The 16,800-nt window shown below is 62.8% G+C and overlaps 1 protein-coding gene across 3 annotated transcripts; it reads right to left on the bottom strand.

Moving 5' to 3' along the window:
• Positions 1-4,485: 4,485 nt before the first annotated feature.
• Positions 4,486-13,463, bottom strand: EFNA3 (ephrin A3). 3 transcript variants are annotated; one of them, XM_062193645.1, is made up of 5 exons: positions 13,336-13,463; positions 7,321-7,634; positions 6,206-6,271; positions 5,941-6,018; positions 4,491-5,735 (listed from the first exon to the last, which is right to left on the bottom strand). In XM_062193645.1, exons 1-5 carry the CDS (start codon positions 13,461-13,463, stop codon positions 5,605-5,607), a joined length of 717 nt encoding a protein of 238 aa, XP_062049629.1. In that variant the 3' UTR covers positions 4,491-5,604. The 3 variants fall into 3 exon arrangements, with proteins under 3 accessions (XP_062049631.1, XP_062049629.1, XP_062049632.1); XM_062193648.1 differs by lacking the exon at positions 13,336-13,463 and adding an exon at positions 7,711-7,771 and having other exon boundaries at positions 4,495-5,735; XM_062193647.1 differs by lacking the exon at positions 5,941-6,018 and having other exon boundaries at positions 4,486-5,735.
• Between the last annotated feature and the right edge of the window lie 3,337 nt (positions 13,464-16,800).

The raw sequence follows: 16,800 nt of genomic DNA, 5'->3' as shown, positions 1-16,800 counted from the left end.
ACGGAGTTCCTGACTCTTGGCTTTAGCCTGACCCAGAACCAGCTGTTGTAACCGTTTGGGGAGTGACCCAGCATATGGAAGACCCCTCTCTCTCTCTCTCTCTCTCTCACACACACTTTGCCTTTCAAATAAATAAATCTTTAAAAAGAAAGAAAAAAAAGGAAAGAGAGAGAGAGAGAAAGGAAAGGAAGGAAGGAAGGAAGGAAGGAAGGAAGGAAGGAAGGAAGGAAGGAAGGAAGGAAGGAAGGAAGGAAGGAAGGGAGGGAGGAAGGAAGGAAGAAAGAGAGAAATGAGCTGAGCCCCTCTGGGTGGGGGAGGTGTGGAGAGGCCCAGGTCTGCTCGCCAGCACTCAGCACAGAGTGGGGGAGGGATAAGCAGAGGGCAGGGCTGGGAACAGTGCCGGCACTGGGAGGGGGCTGGGTCCTCTCCCTCCTGCCCCAGGCCTGAACGAGGGTCCCGCGTGCAGCCCCTGCTCCCGGCAAAGGCCCAGGCCCACAAACTCTTCCCAAGCTCTGCCCACGCACTCTCGGTACTGTGCCACCTGGTGGCCGTCTTGCAGACGTGCAGGCTCCAGGGCAGCCTGGATGGCAACACTCCAACCCTATCTCCACCCAGCTCCCCCTCCTGCGCTGGGCGGGCCGGGCTCTGAGCCTCGCTCCCCACCCCAAAATCTGGGTCCAGTACTTTGTTGCTGCTGCCATTTCGCACCCTGGAGAAGACAGGAAGGGGAGGATTGGTGTGAGAGCCTCTATGGGCAACCGAGGGCTTCCGGGTCGGCTGTGACCGTCCAGTTGTCCTTGCTGGAGGCAGATGAGACCGGCCAAGGAGGACGAGTTGCCTGCTCGGGGTGCAGGTGCCACCCGGCTGGAGCTGGCCTGGCCCGCCTGCAGCCGGCACAGCTCACTAACTTGAACTTCCCTGCCCTGCCCTCTGGGGCGGGGAACACCAGGATGGACAGAATGTCCAGGCCCTGGGGCACCATCTGGCAGTCACCAGCAGACTAGGTGACCCTAGGTGCAGGGTGTTGTGGGAGGAAGGGAAAGGGCGGCTCGCTCACCGTCCCCTGCTCTGGCCAGGGCCCGAGCATTCCATGCTGCTCTGTCGGTCCCCTCCATCAGTCAAGGCCGAGTCTGGGCTTCGAGTCTCCCTCCTCCGCTCCCCCCAGCCCCACCACGAGGGCCATCTCAGCAGTGTCTCAGCCAGGACACCCTGGGCCACGCAGGCCTTGGCGTCCCACGGCAGGGGCTGGGGACCTGGCAGGCGTGGGGAATCTTTTCTCTGCTAAGGGCCATGTGGACATTTATAACATCACTGGGGGGAGGGGGGGGCACACAAATTGATCAGCTGATTCTGAGTCCCGCCTGCAGTTGACACGGTAAGGCCGGACTGTGTGAGTCCCGCGGGCTGAGCGTGCCCACCCCGGGGTGCTGACGCTTCTCCCCAGCTCCCCTTGCACGCTTGGGAAACTAAAGCCTTGTCCCAGGTGAGATCCCAGCAAGCCCCGGCAGCTTCTGGGCATCCCGTGCGGAGCAGCGTGTCTCCCTCGCAGTCACTGCCTGACTGTTGGGAGAACTCTGCACCAACCTGCAGCTCCTGCCCACAGGGGCGTCTTCCCTCCTGGGGTGTCCCGGGATGAGCAAAGAGACACCAGGCGCTCTGTGGACCTGAGGTCCAGTTGTGCCTCTGCCACAGATGCCTGCGTAGCTGGGGGCCAGTCACCTGCTCTCCCCAAGCCCCAGGCGCCCCATCTGTAAAATCAGGGGTCAGCCCGGACCTGAGATCCTTTGGTGTCTTTCTCTACAGCTCCAGTGGCACAGGTGGGAGAAGGTGACAGGTTGTGGACATTGGGGGCAGGACTTGTAGGGAAAGGTCCTGAGTGGTACAGCAGGTTCCGGTTGTCAGAGGACAGTGACAGACCCACGATGGCTGCCAGCCTAGCACGTGCCAGGCTATGTAACCCTTGTCGATGGACATGGCCTCCTAGACCCTCATCGGTGCTGATAGATAGTGAGCCTTGGGGCAGGCGCTGGGGCACAGGAGACGAAAGCCGCTGGCTGGGACGCACACACCCAGCATCAGAGTACCTGGAACGGAGTCCTGCTTCCGTTGCTGGAGCTCCCTGCTGAAGCTCCCGGGAGGCAGCAGATGGGTCTTGGGTCCCTGCAACTCATGTGGGAGACCCAGATGGAGCCCCTGACTTCTGGCTTCAGCCTGGCCCAGCCCCAGCTGTTGTAGGCATTTGGGAAGTGAGCCAGCAGATGAAAAATTCTCTCTCTCTCTCTCTCTCTGTCACTCAGCCTTTCAAATAAATAAATCTTAAAAAAAAAAAAAAATTGTGAGCCCAGGGCCAGCATTGTAACGTAGTGGGTAAAGCTGCAGCTGGCAATGCTGGCATCTCGTAGGGTCACTGGTTTCAAGTCCCGGCTGTGCCACTTCCAATTCAACTCCCTGCTAATGGCCTGGAAAAGCAGTGGAAGATAGCCCAAGTGCTTTGGTACCCACATGGGAAACCTGGACAAAACTCCAATCCTGGCCATTTTGGTCATCTAGGGAGTAAACAAGCAGATGGAAGATTCTCTCTCTCTCTCTGCCTTTTTTTTAATTAAAAAAAATTAAAATATTTTTATTTATGTATTTGAGAGGTAGTTACAGCAGGAGAGACAGAGAGAAAGGTCTCCATCCACAGATTCATTCCCTAAATGGCTGCCATGATCAGAGCTGGACCAATCTGAGGCCAGGAGCGAGGAGCTTCTTCCAGGTCTCCCACCTGGGTGCAGGAGCCCAAGTGCCAACATCCCATATGGGTACCGGTTCGAGTCTCAGCTGCTCCACCTCCAATCCAGCTCTCTGCTATGGCCTGGGAAAGCAGTTGAAGATGGCCTCTCCTCTCTCTGTGTAACTCTGACTTTCAAATAAATAAGTAAATCTTAAAAAAAAAAAAAAAGTGAGCCTTAAGATGGCACAGTGGAGTTGGCATCTCCTGGCCCCTCCCCCCAAATGCATGGCCTTTGCATAGCCTCACTGTTCCTAGATTCCTCCAATCCAGCTCTCTGCTATGGCCTGGGAAAGCAGTTGAAGATGGCCTCTCCTCTCTCTGTGTAACTCTGACTTTCAAATAAATAAGTAAATCTTAAAAAAAAAAAAAAAGTGAGCCTTAAGATGGCTCAGTGGAGTTGGCATCTCCTGGCCCCTCCCCCCAAATGCATGGCCTTTGCATAGCCTCACTGTTCCTAGATTTGTGAATGCACAAGACACAGCCCGGCAGCCACACATCATGTGTGTTAGTGATTTGTTATGTCATTATGTGTGTCAGTGATTTCGGTTCATACATCAACATGCACAGAGTTACCAGCTTATTTGAGGCTGGAGGCTGTGTCTCTTTGTATCCCCAGGACCTGGGTAGAGCCTGACGGCATCCATGAGCCTCAGACTGGTCCACTGGCTGCCCTCCCGCTCCCACACCTCCCCGCTGCCCCATCGGGAAACCCATCCTCGCTCTCCAGAGCCCGGCTGAGGCGCCATCTCCTCCGCTTTATGAGTACAGGAGGGAGAGAATCCAGTGCACTGCCCGGGGCTCACGCTCACAATGCAGCTGAGGGAGGTACAGGTGCACACAGGAGAGGCCCCCCCTGGGGACCACCAGCACGGTGCACAGCTCTGCAATATGAGGACGGCCCCCTCCCCGGGCTGGGCCACTCTGCTCGGCAAGTGAGGCCCCTGGAAGCTCCGCGCCGTCGCGTCGCCGCTCGCCGCTAGCTGCCCACCTGTACCGCCCGACCCCGCCCAGCCCGGCCGCCTGAGCGGCCGCCTCTGCCCGCTCCCCGCGTTCCTCCCGAACCCTCTGCTCCGCCGCTGCGGGGTGCCGGTGCTGTCCTCCGGTGGTGCAGCGCAGCCAGCTCCTAGCCCTTTGGGCATCGAGTTTTTAAATGAATAAAATTACAAAGAGTTATAAAGGAAACCAATTATATTGAAACACAATTATCAAAGCATTTACATTTTTTGGTATAGTAATATATAGATATATGCTCCTTATTAACACATTGAGAACACGGAAGAGCTAACAGCTATGATCATTTCAAAGTGATGTGCATCAATGATATTTTGAGATATCGTCAACAATTATTATGCAGTCAGAAAACATCTGTGATTGCTGTTGATTACAAAGTCGCGGGTACCACGAGTACCGTGGAGGGGGCTGCTGCCCAGTTCCACACGAGAATGCTAAATTCCAGTTACAGGCGACAGAAAATTAAAGGCAGAATTGCTTTCCTATCTAGGTTCACAACCCCTCCTGGAACCCGTAGACCCCCTCAAGGACTTCCGATTACAGAGCGGAGTGGGAAGGGAAAGCCGTCGGGAGCGCGCCTTTGGCCAACCCCGGGAACTGCGCGTTCTGGGTCAGTTGTTCTCATGGGGTACTGGGGCTCAGAGTCGCTAAGGGACTCCCCCAAAGTCAGCCAGGCCGGCTTGGAAGTCCCCGCGACTGCCCACACTGAGCGGCCTCTCTCCCATCTGGGGAGCCTCAGGCCGGAGCGGGACAGGGAGCTTTGGCCCCAGAATCCCCTCCCCCCCCCACCTGTGGGGTTTAAGCAGCGCAAGAGAAGGCTGGTGGCTCCTGGAAATCACACACACTCCGTTATTTTTATCTCCAGTTTATTTTTTTAGACTAAGAGCAGAGTATGAAAGTCACAGCCAAAGCACTTGAAAAAGGCCCAGGAGGATGGGTGGGGACCACAGAGGGTGGGCAGGGGAGCTCCCGGGAGTTGGTTCCGGCTCAAGGCTGGAAGGGAGGGGGCGTTGTTGTCTCACGGTCTCCAAAAGTGTCGGTGCGTTGCATAGGTCCTGTCTTCACGGAAGACAAAAGGGCCAGGGGGGTCCCCCGGGGGCGGGGGCGGGCCTAGCCTGGTGGGGAGGGGTCTGAAGCTGGAAGGGGGAGTCGGGAAAGGTTCGGGGTCTGAGGAGGGGGAGGGACGGTCTGTACATTATATAGAGAGATATAGAGTCTGTACATGCCTGCCTGGCACCCGCTGCCCACCCCTTGCCGTGCCTGCCCGCTGCCTGCCCCCCAGGGGGGTCTACTTGTAAACCTGGATTCAATCCAAACCACAATCCCGGAGTGCGGGTGGGGGAGGGGAACGTGCTTATTGCTGTAAACCGGGGAAGGGGCGGCGCCGCGGCTGCCCCTCGCCCCTCTAGTCCCCTCCCCGCCGTCTGCCCCTAGAGGACAGGGAACGGGGTGCCTCCCGTGCTTCCATTTGCTCTCTCTGGGGCGCGCTCCTTCTCTGGGGGACACAGGCCGAGGGCACCAGGGGGCGGGGAAAGGTACCAGGGGGCGGGGACTCCTGAGCCGCTGCCCGCCCTTGATGGCCCCTAAGTTTGGTACCAAACATCTCCAGAGCCACAAGGCCCTGGGGACTCGTGGCTGCCCCTGTGCCTGCTCCACCACAGTGCCCTACCTGGGGGGGAGGGGGGTAGAGAGGGCGGGCACAGATGAATGGTGTAGACCCCGCCTCTAGGCAGGCTCCCCTTGGAGAGGCCCAAGGCTCCCTGCTCCTTCCCAACCCCGCCCTGCCCCATCTCTCCCCGCCGAGCGTGGGGGCAGAGCTAGGAGGCCAAGAGTGTCATGAGGAAGAAGGCGATGCCCACGGCCAAGGGCAGGTGTTCCCGCTTGGGGCTGGTCCCGCTGATGCTCTTCTCAAGCTTGGGCACCTGGGGGTTCTCTCCCTCAAAGTCTTCTGTGGACAGATGAACAGACAGACCGGTGAGCGCGGGGCTGCGTGCCTGGGCAGGGGCACGCGGCAGCGGCAGCAGCAGTGGGCGTGACCACCCAGGGGCAGGAAGGATCGGGGTGCCCAGGAGCAAGCATGCGAGGTGAGCAAGGCACGGGGGAGGGGGCTGCGGTTCCAGCAGTGGCCACCAGAGGGCGCTGCGCAGACTCACCCAGCACGTTGATCTTCACATTGGGGCCCATGGTGAACTGGGGGAGAGTGGGGACCGGCTTCTCCCCGGAGTGCGATGCTGCGGGGTGGGGTGGGAGTGGGGAGAGAGGAGGGGAGAGTCAGGGCCAGGATCCCCCTCCCTCTGCTACAGCTGGGGAGCAAGCCCCCCTCGCCTGTGCCCTCCGCCCCAGTCCCCAGGAAGCCAAGGGAGCCCCAAAGCAGGGGAGCCGAGGAAGGGGGCGCGGCCGGGAGCCGACGGTACTCACTGGAGGCGCAGCAGACGAACACCTTCATCCTCAGACACTTCCAGTGCAGGTTGTGGGTGGGCGTGGCTGGGGGCGAGACCGGGTCTGAGCCGCTGCCGCCCACTGGCGCCCGGCACCCTCCCTCAGCGCTCGCGCTTGTGGGCCTCCACACTGCTCCCCGGGCCGACCCTCGACGTGGGTCACCGCGGCTAGAAGCCCCTGTTCCTGACCGCTGAGGTCCCGACCCCAACATGCCCCTCACAGGAACAAGTGAGTGCGTATGCACGCTGGGCACGGTCATCAAACCCCTTTCCTGGCTTCGCGACCCCATCGGTGCGACACCCCAGGCGGCCGTTCCTCCGCCCGCCGCTGGACCCGTACTCTGGCTGTCACTCAGGCTCTAGCTTTTGGGCCCCGCCCCCGAGCTGTCACTCAGTCACCAGCTTTCGGGGCCCCGTCCCTTGGCTGTCACTCAGGCTCTAGCATTTAGGTCCCGCCCCCGAGCTGTCACTCAGACACCAGCTTTCGGGCCCCGCCCCCGAGCTGTCACTCAGGCTCTAGCATTTAGGTCCCGCCCCCGAGCTGTCACTCAGACACCAGCTTTCGGGCCCCGCCCCTTGGCTGTCACTCAGGCTCTAGCATTTAGGTCCCGCCCCCGAGCTGTCACTCAGACACCAGCTTTCAGGTCCCGCCCATCGGCTGTCATTCAGGCTCTAGCTTTGTGGTCCCGTCCCCGAGCTGTCACTCAGGCTCTAGCTTTTGGGTCCCACCCCGGAGCTGCCACTCAGGTACTAGCTTTCGGGCCCCGCCCCCGAGCTGTCACTCAGGCTCTAGCTTTTGGGTCCCACCCCGGAGCTGCCACTCAGGTACTAGCTTTCGGCCCCGTCCCTCGGCTATCACTCAGGCTCTAGCTTTTGGGTCCCGCCCCCCAGCTGTCACTCAGATACCAGCTTTCGGCCCCGTCCCTCGGCTATCATTCAGGCTCTAGCTTTTGGGTCCCGCCCCCGAGCTGTCACTTCGGTACTAGCTTTCTGGCCCTGCCCCTCGGCTGTCACTCAGACACCAGCTTTCGGGCCCCGCCCCTCGGCTGTCACTCAGACACCAGCTTTCGGGCCCCGTCCCCGGCTGTCACTCACAGATATAGTAATACTCGTGGCCGGCGTGGAATTCGTAGCCCAACGAGAAGGCGCTGTAGCGCTGGAACTTCTCCGAGAACTTGATGGGGCTGTGGGGCGCGTGCGGTCGGTTGCACTCCCAGCGCTTGAAGCCTTGGCTGGCGTTGCAGGTGCGGTAGCCGCTGCGACTCACCATGTACAGCACGTACTGCTCCGCCCCGCCTCCGGGCCCCGGCCCCGCCCCGGGGCCCAGCCCCGAGCTGTTGTAGTGAGGGCAGTAGATGTCCAGGTAATCGTTCACGTTCACCTGCACGGTGTAGCCCTCTCGCCGCAGGCTGTGGGGAAACGGAAGCCGCTCAGAGAGAAGAAACCCCAAGGCCAGCCCGCTTTCTGCGTCACCGCGCCGCAGACCTTCCCCTGGGTCCCCGGAGCGCCCGACTTTTCCTCGGAGCTTCCTCTCGTCTCAGCCCCGCTCTCGCCACCCGGGCCCTAGCGCCGCCAGGCCCCGCACTGCCCTTCCGGCCCGGTCCTCCTCGCCTCCCCGGCCTGTCCTTCTCCGGGAGGCCACCAGAGGGCAGCAGAAGCGCAGGGAAGCCCTCCGGCCTCCTAGGGGAAGGAGACGCGGGGCGGGGCAGAGGCAAGGAGAAACGTGCGCCTCGGTTGCCACAGAAACGGCGCAGGCCCCGGTGACTCCCAGACCCAGGCCCGGATTTCCTCTGTCCATCCCCCATAATTCAGCATGGATGGCAGGGATGGAAGCGAAGGGTGGAAGTGGGAGGGATCCCTTCCGTGGGGCGCACACCTCCATCTCCTCCCTGCTGCAGTCGTGCCCCCGCAAGGCCCGCGCAACAGGACCTGCCCTCGCACACGCGCGCGCACATCGGCGGCTTCATGCACATGCAGGCACAAGCTCCGTGGAGCGCACACACACACACACGCCCGCCGCCCACTCAGGGGCGGCACACAGAGCGGAGCCAGGCTGCGTGTGCGCCCAAGCGCAGGTCAGTGTTGGTTGACTCAAGCAATCTCAGGCCTCTGTGCCCTGACTCCCACTGACCTGCACCCTGTCGCCATGGACGGCCAGGCCCCCCAGGCACAATCAGGGAGTACAGGGCCGCTGCGCGAAGGTCCCGTGTGGCATCATGCCAGCCACTCAAAACTGTCTCTTTGTGCACCTTCCTCCCCTGCCTGGGCACCACTGCCACCCATGATAACGCCAGGAGTAGTGGGCACGGTGCCCAGACAAGATGGCTCTGCCTCTGACTTCCCTGATCCTTTCTGGGACACGGGGGCAGGTGCCGGGGCTTGGTATTCCCCACCTGCCTTGCCGGTCACCTTTAAAGCGTTAGTCCTGAGCTGGGTGGCGCTACCTCTTGGTGTGGGGAAGGGAGGAATCTCTGAATGAAGAAACTTGGAGTAGTGGGCAGGGGTCTTCCCTGAATTCCTTAGGGTAGGAAAGCACGCAGCTTGGCAGCGAGAGGGGAGGGTATGGCTGCAGGAAGGCAGGGATACCAGTCAAACTATCCAACCTTGGGGGTCCCTAGTCCCTTGGGAGCTCACCCAGAGTGAGGGGCCTGGCTCTCCGTGCACCAGGCACCACGCAGTTCATAAACAGTGATTAGATCCATTAGGGAAATGAACTGGGGGGGCCCTCTACTTGAGGTGGGGCCTTGAAGGTGGGGCCTTGAGGTCCCACCCCCACCTTACCACGTCCTGGGCTTTGCCTGTGCCGCCCTCTCCCCGAGGAGTCCAATCCAAGCTTCACAGCAAAGCAGCCGGGTGAGAGCTGGTGTCTGGGCACCCCAGTAAGAATGGGAACAGCCTCCTTGAGTCATCAGGAATGCCACCAGTCCCACTCGGTTCCCAGGGAGTGATGGGTCACCCGGCCCCTCCCTGGCCTTGGCACTCAGGTGGGCCTGGGGCACTGGGAGCAGGAAAACGGGTTAGACCAGGCCTGCCTCCCAGCCGCCACCTAGGCCTGCCTGTCCATCGTGAGCCATGGGTTCCTGGGAGGGGACCACCAGGCCTGGGCGGCTGCACAGCCCTGCTGGGTCTTCTGGCCTCGGACCTCGGCCCTATTTCCAGCCCCACTCTGAAGGAGACCCTCCCAGCTGCACGGGCCCCCCACAACACACCCCATTCCAGCAGGGAGTAAGTCGGCTTCCAGGCTATTCCTACAGGTCCCTCGGCAGGGGACTGATCTTACAACAAGAGTGCTGGCCACCACAAGTGAAGAGAAGCCACCTCTTATCTATGCCCACGCTAGTGGCAGGAGTGAGCCTCCAAATGACTCGCAAAGGTGAGCAAGCAGGAGAAGCTGGTGTCGCCGGCCCGGGGGCAGGAAGGGCTGGGTTCCAGCGATCTCCAGCCGCAACACCTGCGAGACCCGACCTGGCTGCTGGGCTTGGGCACTTCAACTGGATCTGTCAGCATCCCTGGCCTAGCAGTGAAGAGCGGCGCCGCCAGGGCCCCGGGCGCAGCCGCCGCTAACCCCGCCTCCAGGGCCGCGCCCCCGCGGGGACTGGGCTGTGCCCGGCCGCTCTAGACGCTTCTTTATCCTCCACCTCTCCCGCGGGAAGGCGAGTGTCCACACGGCTCCTCCGGAGCAGGTGCCCTCTCGCGCCGTTACTTCTGTCTCTCCGGGCTTGCAGCTCCCGAGGCGCGCCGGGGCCCCTCTGCCGCACGTCTTTAGGGCCCGCCTCCCAGCATCTGGCCCTCCTCAGCCCTCCGTCCGCGGAGGGCGCAGGACCGGCGGCTAGGGGTCGGGCACGGAGCAGACCTCTCCCACAGGCCAGTTAAGGGCAGGTCAGCAGCGCTCCTGACAAGCCCGCGGAGCCAGGAAGGGACCCCAAGAAGCTCCGAACTCGCCGAATCCCTGCCACTGTCGCTCTCCCGGCCGCCTCTCGGACGCGGGCACCCAGAGTTTAGGGAGTGGAGGACCAATATAAAGGGACCCGACCCGGTTCTTCCTCCCTGTAGCGCGCGCCCCCGAGGCTGCGCGCCGCGCGTTCCAGCAGGCGAGGCCGGACCACGTGTGCACGGCGTGGGGTCCGCGCGCCCAGGCTTGGCGGGGGAGGGCAGGTGGCGGGAACGCTCGCGGGCCGGCGCGTGCACGCCAACACCCCCGCACCCCCCAGGTGTCCAGATGCTGCGGTCCCGGGTCTGGGCCAGGGGGCTTCCCCCGGCCGCGACGGAAGGGGGAGGATCAGCGCGCCCGACGCCCCCGCCCCTCCTCCCTGCGACAGCGGCGGCGGCGGCGGCGGCGGCGGCGAAGGCGAAGGTTTATTGATCTGCAGCGGCGGAGAGGAGCGAGAGACCCGCCGAAAGCGAGACGCAGAGGCCCAGCGAGAGGGGCTCGCAGCCGGAGCCTAGACCCGATTCACCGACAGGGGAAGGGCGAGGGGCGCAGCGGCAGACCGGGAACGCGGGACTTAGAAAATCGGAGGGACATAGAGGCCGGCGGACAGCGGAGGCCAGACAGAGCCCGGGGGCGGGGGGGGATCAGGGACGCTGAGGCCGAGGGCAGAGAGTCGGGAACTGGGAGAAAGCGGCGAGAGACCATCGGGGACATAGTAGAGCCTCAATAAATATTTGTTGAATGAATGTATGAATGAGAGAGCCCAGCAACAGACGCGTTTCATAGATAAAGAGGTAGGGAGTTGGCTAGGGAAGATGTCCCTGAGGCACAACACCCTCGCTCGGTTCTTCAGGGAAATCACGCCCTGGCCAGGGGGCCTACCAAGGGGGGAACCCCTCAGATTCAGTTTCTGGCTCAGGAGACCCTGGACCTCACACGATCGTGCGTCCCTCCGCCGGACAGTCGCCATCCTTAGTTTCTGGGCCGGGTTGGGGGCAGCTCTCGCCTCTTCCAAAGGACTAAGCAGAGAGTCTGAGCTGGGTGGCAGAGGGCTAGGTAGCGGCTGCAGCGCCGGGCACGGCCCCCAGGTCTGTCAAAAAAGGCCGCTGCACGTGTCCCACCAGCACCCCACCACGTGACCCCCGGAGGCGGGGTCGCAGGACCCTCCCCCACGTGACCCCAAGGGGCAGAGACCCTCAGCACGTGACACGAGGTGGGAGCTAGGAGCCCGGCTCACGTGACGGGGGGGAGGGGGCGCGGGAGCCTGTGGCTCGGCCCGGCCCCGCCCCCAGCTCCCCGGCCCTCTCCACTCCCGGCTCCGGAGCACGTCGCTCTCACGATTTATGGGGCCGCGGCTGCCGCAGTGAGGGAGCCGGGGAGCCCGGGCGCAGCGGCAACAAAGGCCGGGAAAGCGAGGCGGGGGCGGCGGCGGCCTGCTGGCCCGGTGCGCACCCCCCTCCTGCCTCTGCCGGCCCGGGCTCGCACCGGAGTGGAGCGGGCAAAGAAGGCTCCCGGAACCCCGGCTTCCCCGCCCCCTCCCCAGCTTTCACCTGCGCCCAGGTGTATGCGGGGGAGGGGAGCCTTATCAGCACCCCCCTCTGTCAAAGCCATTCCCGCACCCACTCGGCTCAGGCTTTCCCTAAGAACGCGGGAGTGCCTCTGGGGTGGCGGGGAACCCGGGCCCCTCACCTGGGAGCTCTCCACTCCCCGTCAGACTCTGGCAGGGCGAGGGGGGGGGGGCGCCGGCGGACATTTGAGTCCGGGAGGAGAACGAGCCAGATAGGGCAGGGGAATCAGCCCCCAGCCCCCCCCCCCCCCGAGTTCCCGGAGTCCCACTCCAGGGAGGAGGGGCCGCATCCCCACCCCCGAGGTTTCCATGGGAAGCGAGAGGGGGGCGTCGTTGGCTCATCCCCACCCCCAGTCTGACACTCCGGGCGCGAGGAGGGAGAGGGGGAGGCGCGGAGCCCCAAACAACAAAGAGCGGAGCGGCGAGCGGCAGCCCCTCCCCCGGAAGGTTGGGGGTCGCGGCCGCCCAGCCCTCCCGGTCCTCTCCCCTGGGGTCTCGCCATTTGCTCCGGAGTCGCCCTCCCCGGAGTGGGGGGAGTCAGAGGCAGCGCTATCGCCACCGCCCGGGCAGGTGTGACAGTGACCCCCGTGTCCCCAGGGGTCCCCCCCGCCAACACACAGACACACTGAGGCGGCCAGGGTGATCCTCTCGGTGGCTCGGCGGGGAGGAGAGGACAAGGGCAGCCAGGACTGAGCCGAATGAGGACCGGCCCCTCAGCCGGCACCCGGCCGCCGCGCCACACACCGAGGAAACCGCACGGCCGCTCCGACACCCGCCCCGACCGCCGCCGCGCCGGCAGCCACGCCAGCCCAGACGCGTCCCCGGCCACGCGGACACCGACCGCAGCCCCCTCCCCGACTGGCCGCCTGCTCCCACCCCCGGCCGGTCGCCGACGCAGACACACAAATCACACACTCTGACACACGCACCCTGACAGCGCGCACGCCCGCTCACACTCGCAGCCGTCCGCCGTCTCCAGCCCCGGTGAGGGTGTGCGTGTGTGACACGCCGGCACCCCACCTCCCCAGCCCCGCCGAGCAGCGCTACCGACAGCGCTCTCCATCGCGGCGCCCCAGCCCGGCTCGCCGCGGCCGGCTCCATCCACGCAGCTCGGGCAGCCCAGGCGTTTCGGTGCCAGGGTGGTGCGCGGCCGAGCTCCCAGTCTCGGCTCCGAACCCACTTCTGAAAGCAGGGGATCCTAACTGGAACCCCCTGGAAGCCCTCCTGGGAGAAAACGGGTCATCTCTGAGCCCCCGAATGCGGCGGCCTATCGCCAGCACGCCGGCACCCCTAAACCCCAGCCCAGTCCAAGGGAGTGAGGATGGGGGACTGTGGGACAGGGACACTATTCCGGCGGCGCTGTGGCGAGAGGCCAAGATAGGGTGAGGGGTCCCCCCGGCAGCCTCCCCCGCGCGGCCCGAGCGCTCCTTACGATAGCCCAGCAGCCTCGCAGACACCCCCGAGTTCGCCGACGCTAGCAGCGTGCGTTCCCCTCTCCCTCGCCTCCCAGCCCCCAGCTCCGGTCTCCCAGGACCCCCACCCCGGGCTCCCCCCAGGACCTCCCCCTCTCCCTGACGCGGGAAGCGCGGGCGCCCGGGGCCCCCCGACTCACTGCTGGTTGGAGCTGTTCCAGTACACCGCATGCCGGTTGCCCAGCGCCCCCCCGGGCCCCTGGGCCAGCAGCGGCAGCAGCGGCACGGGCACGAGCAGCAGCAGCAGCAGCAGCGGAGCCGCCGCCATCCCCGGAGCCGCCGCCGCCGCCGCCCCCCGACTGAGCCCCGCGCTCCCGGCTTCTCAGCCAGCTAGCTCCCTGCTGCCGCCGCCGCCGCCGCCGCGGCCCCCAGCCTCAGGCCACGCCCACAGCCCAGTCCCTCCGCCCTCCTGGGCGCGTCCCCGAGGCCCCGCCCCTGGCGCGCTCCCGCCAGGCCCCGCCCCGCTCGGCCCGGGAGCGCGCGGCGCGTGGGAGGTGGCGCCCGTTGGGGCCCCTCGGGAACGACCGGAGCGCGCCTTGCGTCTCTGTCTAGGTTGGGTTTGCTACAGCTGGCCCTGGGCCTTATGCTCCCCAGGCTGGAGTTCCTAGGAGAAGGTTCTGGGCGTCCAAGGCGGAGATCTGGATCTGGCGTGAGCCGACTCCTCTGGGAGAGGGAGCAGGGGCCCACCCCTGGATGAGCAGGCTTGCCCCCTGCTTTGCCAACAGTCTGGCCCTCTGTCCGCCCCTGCCCCTCTTCCCCTGTGCGTGAGGAGTCAGGTGGGCACAGGAGGGTGGTGGAGAGGCCCTCAGCTGGCACCGTGGACCTGACAGCTGGCGACCCCACGCTCCCAGCTGAGCCTGAGGCTTGTTTTTCCTGGAGGTGGAGTAGAGCAGCCCAGCCCCCAGGAATGTGGATATGGGTGCTGGAAGGGCGCAGGAGGGGGCCCAGGGGATGTTTGGCCAGAGTAAGGCAGGTACAAAGGGCTCCTCACTCTCCGGGGGGGGGGGGGTGGACCTTCCTGGGGCAGCCAGTGGTGTCACCGGGCATTCTCACTCCTACTCGCGCCGATGCTGCCCCTCAGGGCAGAGCACCTTGTGTTCCAGCTTTCAGCACAGCCATTGTCCTCAGAGGGACACCGAGCACCCACATCGCACACGCACGTTGGGCAAAAACGCAGACACCCAGAGGCGGGGAACAGACACACACAGACACCCCTGGCAGGCACACAGGGGTCAGGGTGCTGGCAGCCAGCTGGAGCCCAGGAGGAACACAGGCACACAGAGACAGAGACACACACGCAGACACGTGCATGCTCACACAATGCCTCGCACACACTAACCCACATGTGTGCTCATCCTAGGAAGGAGAAACCCAGGAGAGACCTAAGCATGTGCACCCCTGTCTCTGCTGGCTCCGGCTAAGAGGCCCAGGCTAAATGAGAGTGACCAGACAGAACCAGGAGAGACTGGATCCTCAGAACCCATGCCAAGCACCTGTGCCCTTGCCCGTGATGCCGAGAGGCCGTTTTCCGACTGTGCTTCAGGCACCCTCTGTCTGCTGATCCTTGGCAGGGCAGGGTCCTGACCACAGGTGGGCCTCAGGTGCAGGGCTGGGGGCGGGGCTGTGTGCTTGCCTGGCTGCTACCAGGGAAGGGCAGGCTGAGGCCTCTCTGGGCTCTTCTCCACCCTGGGGGATTTCTTCTCCCTCTTCTGGAGCAAGAAAATAAATTGGGCCCCTTGGGGTAGGAGTGGGGGGACTTTGCAAACAGCTCTCCCTGGCCCCTGGCTCCTCATCCCCCGAATGATGCTACCTGCCTGCTCCAGGTGCCTCCACTGCCAGCCCCTTCCCCTCCCGCCCCTCCCTGCTCCACACAGGCGGGCTTGGCTCTGTGGGCCCCGCAGTGGACAGAGCCACTGCTCACATTCCTGTGAGTGGGAGCCTGTGGTTTGGTCTATGGCTTGGGATTCCCTTTTAGGAACCCAAAGTCCTGTGTCTGGAATCTGCTTCCTGCTTAAGGACTGAGGGTCCAGCTATTCCTCTCTCTCTTTTTTTTTTTTTTTTTTTTGCAGGCAGAGTTAGTGAGAGAGAGAGAAAACACAGAGAGAGTTATAGACAGTGAGAGAGAGACAGAGAGAAAGGTCTTCCTTCCATTGGTTCACCCCCCCCCCCCCAAATGGCCACTATGGCCGGTGCTGCGCCAATCCGAAGCCAGGAGCCAGGTGCTTCCTCCTGGTCTCCCATGCGGGTGCAGGACCCAAGCACAGGAGGGCATCCTCCACTGCCCTCCTGGGCCACAGCTGAGAGCTGGACTGGAAGAGGAGCAACCAGGACCAGTACCCGGCACCCCAACCGGGACTAGAACCCAGGGTGCTGGCGCTGCAGGTGGAGGATTAGCCAAGTGAGCCACGGCGCTGGCCACCAGCTATTCCTCTTTAGAGCCCAGCACCACTGGGGCTGACCTTGTGGTACAAGGGGCGAGGTCACTGCTGGAAACTCCACTTGTGAGCCAGCTTCCTGCTAATGAGACTGGGAAGGCGTGGAGGATGGCTGGAGTACTTGGGCTCCTGCACCCACCTGGGACACCCGGATGGCTCCTGCCTTGGCTGTTGCTGCCATTCAGGGAGTGAACCAGCAGTTGGAAAATTAACTCTCTCTCTCTCTCTCTTTCTCTCTCTCTCTCTTTCTCTCTCTCCTCTCATGCTTTGTCTTTCAAATAAATCATTAAAAAAAAAAAGAATCCAATACTTTGCCCTCCCTGGAGTCTGGAACTCTCTCTGCAGGATTTAAGGCACTCTCTCTGTGGAGTCTAAGCTTCTGTCTTTTGTTTTTTGCTGTTGTTTTTAAGTTTTATTTATTTCGAAAGGCAGAGTTACAGAGAGACAGGAAGAGACACAGAGCTTCCATTCGGTGGTTCACTCCCCAGATGACCGCAAAGGCTCAGGCTGAGCCAGGCCAAAGCCAGGAGTCTGGAACCCCATCCTGGTCACCCACATGGGTCCCAGGGGACCAAGCTGTCTTCCACTGCTTTCCTGGGCAGGGAGTTGGATCAGAAGCAGAGCAGCCGGGACTCAAAAACTGGCTTTGCTCCTAGGAGATGCCAACACTGCAGGCAGCTGCTTAACCCAGTGTGCCCCAATGCCGGCCCAGAGGTCTAAGCTCCTGGTTTATCTTTTCCTTTTTTTAAAGATTTGTGTATTTATTTGAAAGGGAGGGAGGGAGGGAGAGAGAGAGAGAGAGAGAGAGAGAGGTCTTCCCTCTGCTGATTCACTCCCCAGTGGCCACAATGGGGAGTCCAAAGCCAGGAGCCAGGAGTTTCTTCTGGGTCTCCTTCATGGGTGCAGGGGTCCAAGCACTTGGACCGGCCTCTGCTGCTTTCCCAATTTACATTAGCAGGGAGCTGAATTAGAACTGGAGCAGCTGGGACTTGAACCAGCACCCGGTGCCAGCCCCTAAGTGTCTGTTTTGTTGTTGTTTTTGACAGGCAGAGTTAGACAGTGAGAGAAGAGACAGAGAAAGAGTTATAGACAGTGAGATAGAGACAGAGAGAAAGGTCTTCTTTCTGTTGGTTCACTCTCCTAATGGCTGCCATGGCCGGTGCTGCGCTG

Source organism: Lepus europaeus, chromosome 5 (genome assembly GCF_033115175.1).
Source record: "Lepus europaeus isolate LE1 chromosome 5, mLepTim1.pri, whole genome shotgun sequence".
Taxonomy (NCBI): domain Eukaryota; kingdom Metazoa; phylum Chordata; class Mammalia; order Lagomorpha; family Leporidae; genus Lepus; species Lepus europaeus.
Note: the sequence above shows the minus strand (reverse complement) of the source record. Positions and strands in the feature narration are given on the sequence as shown.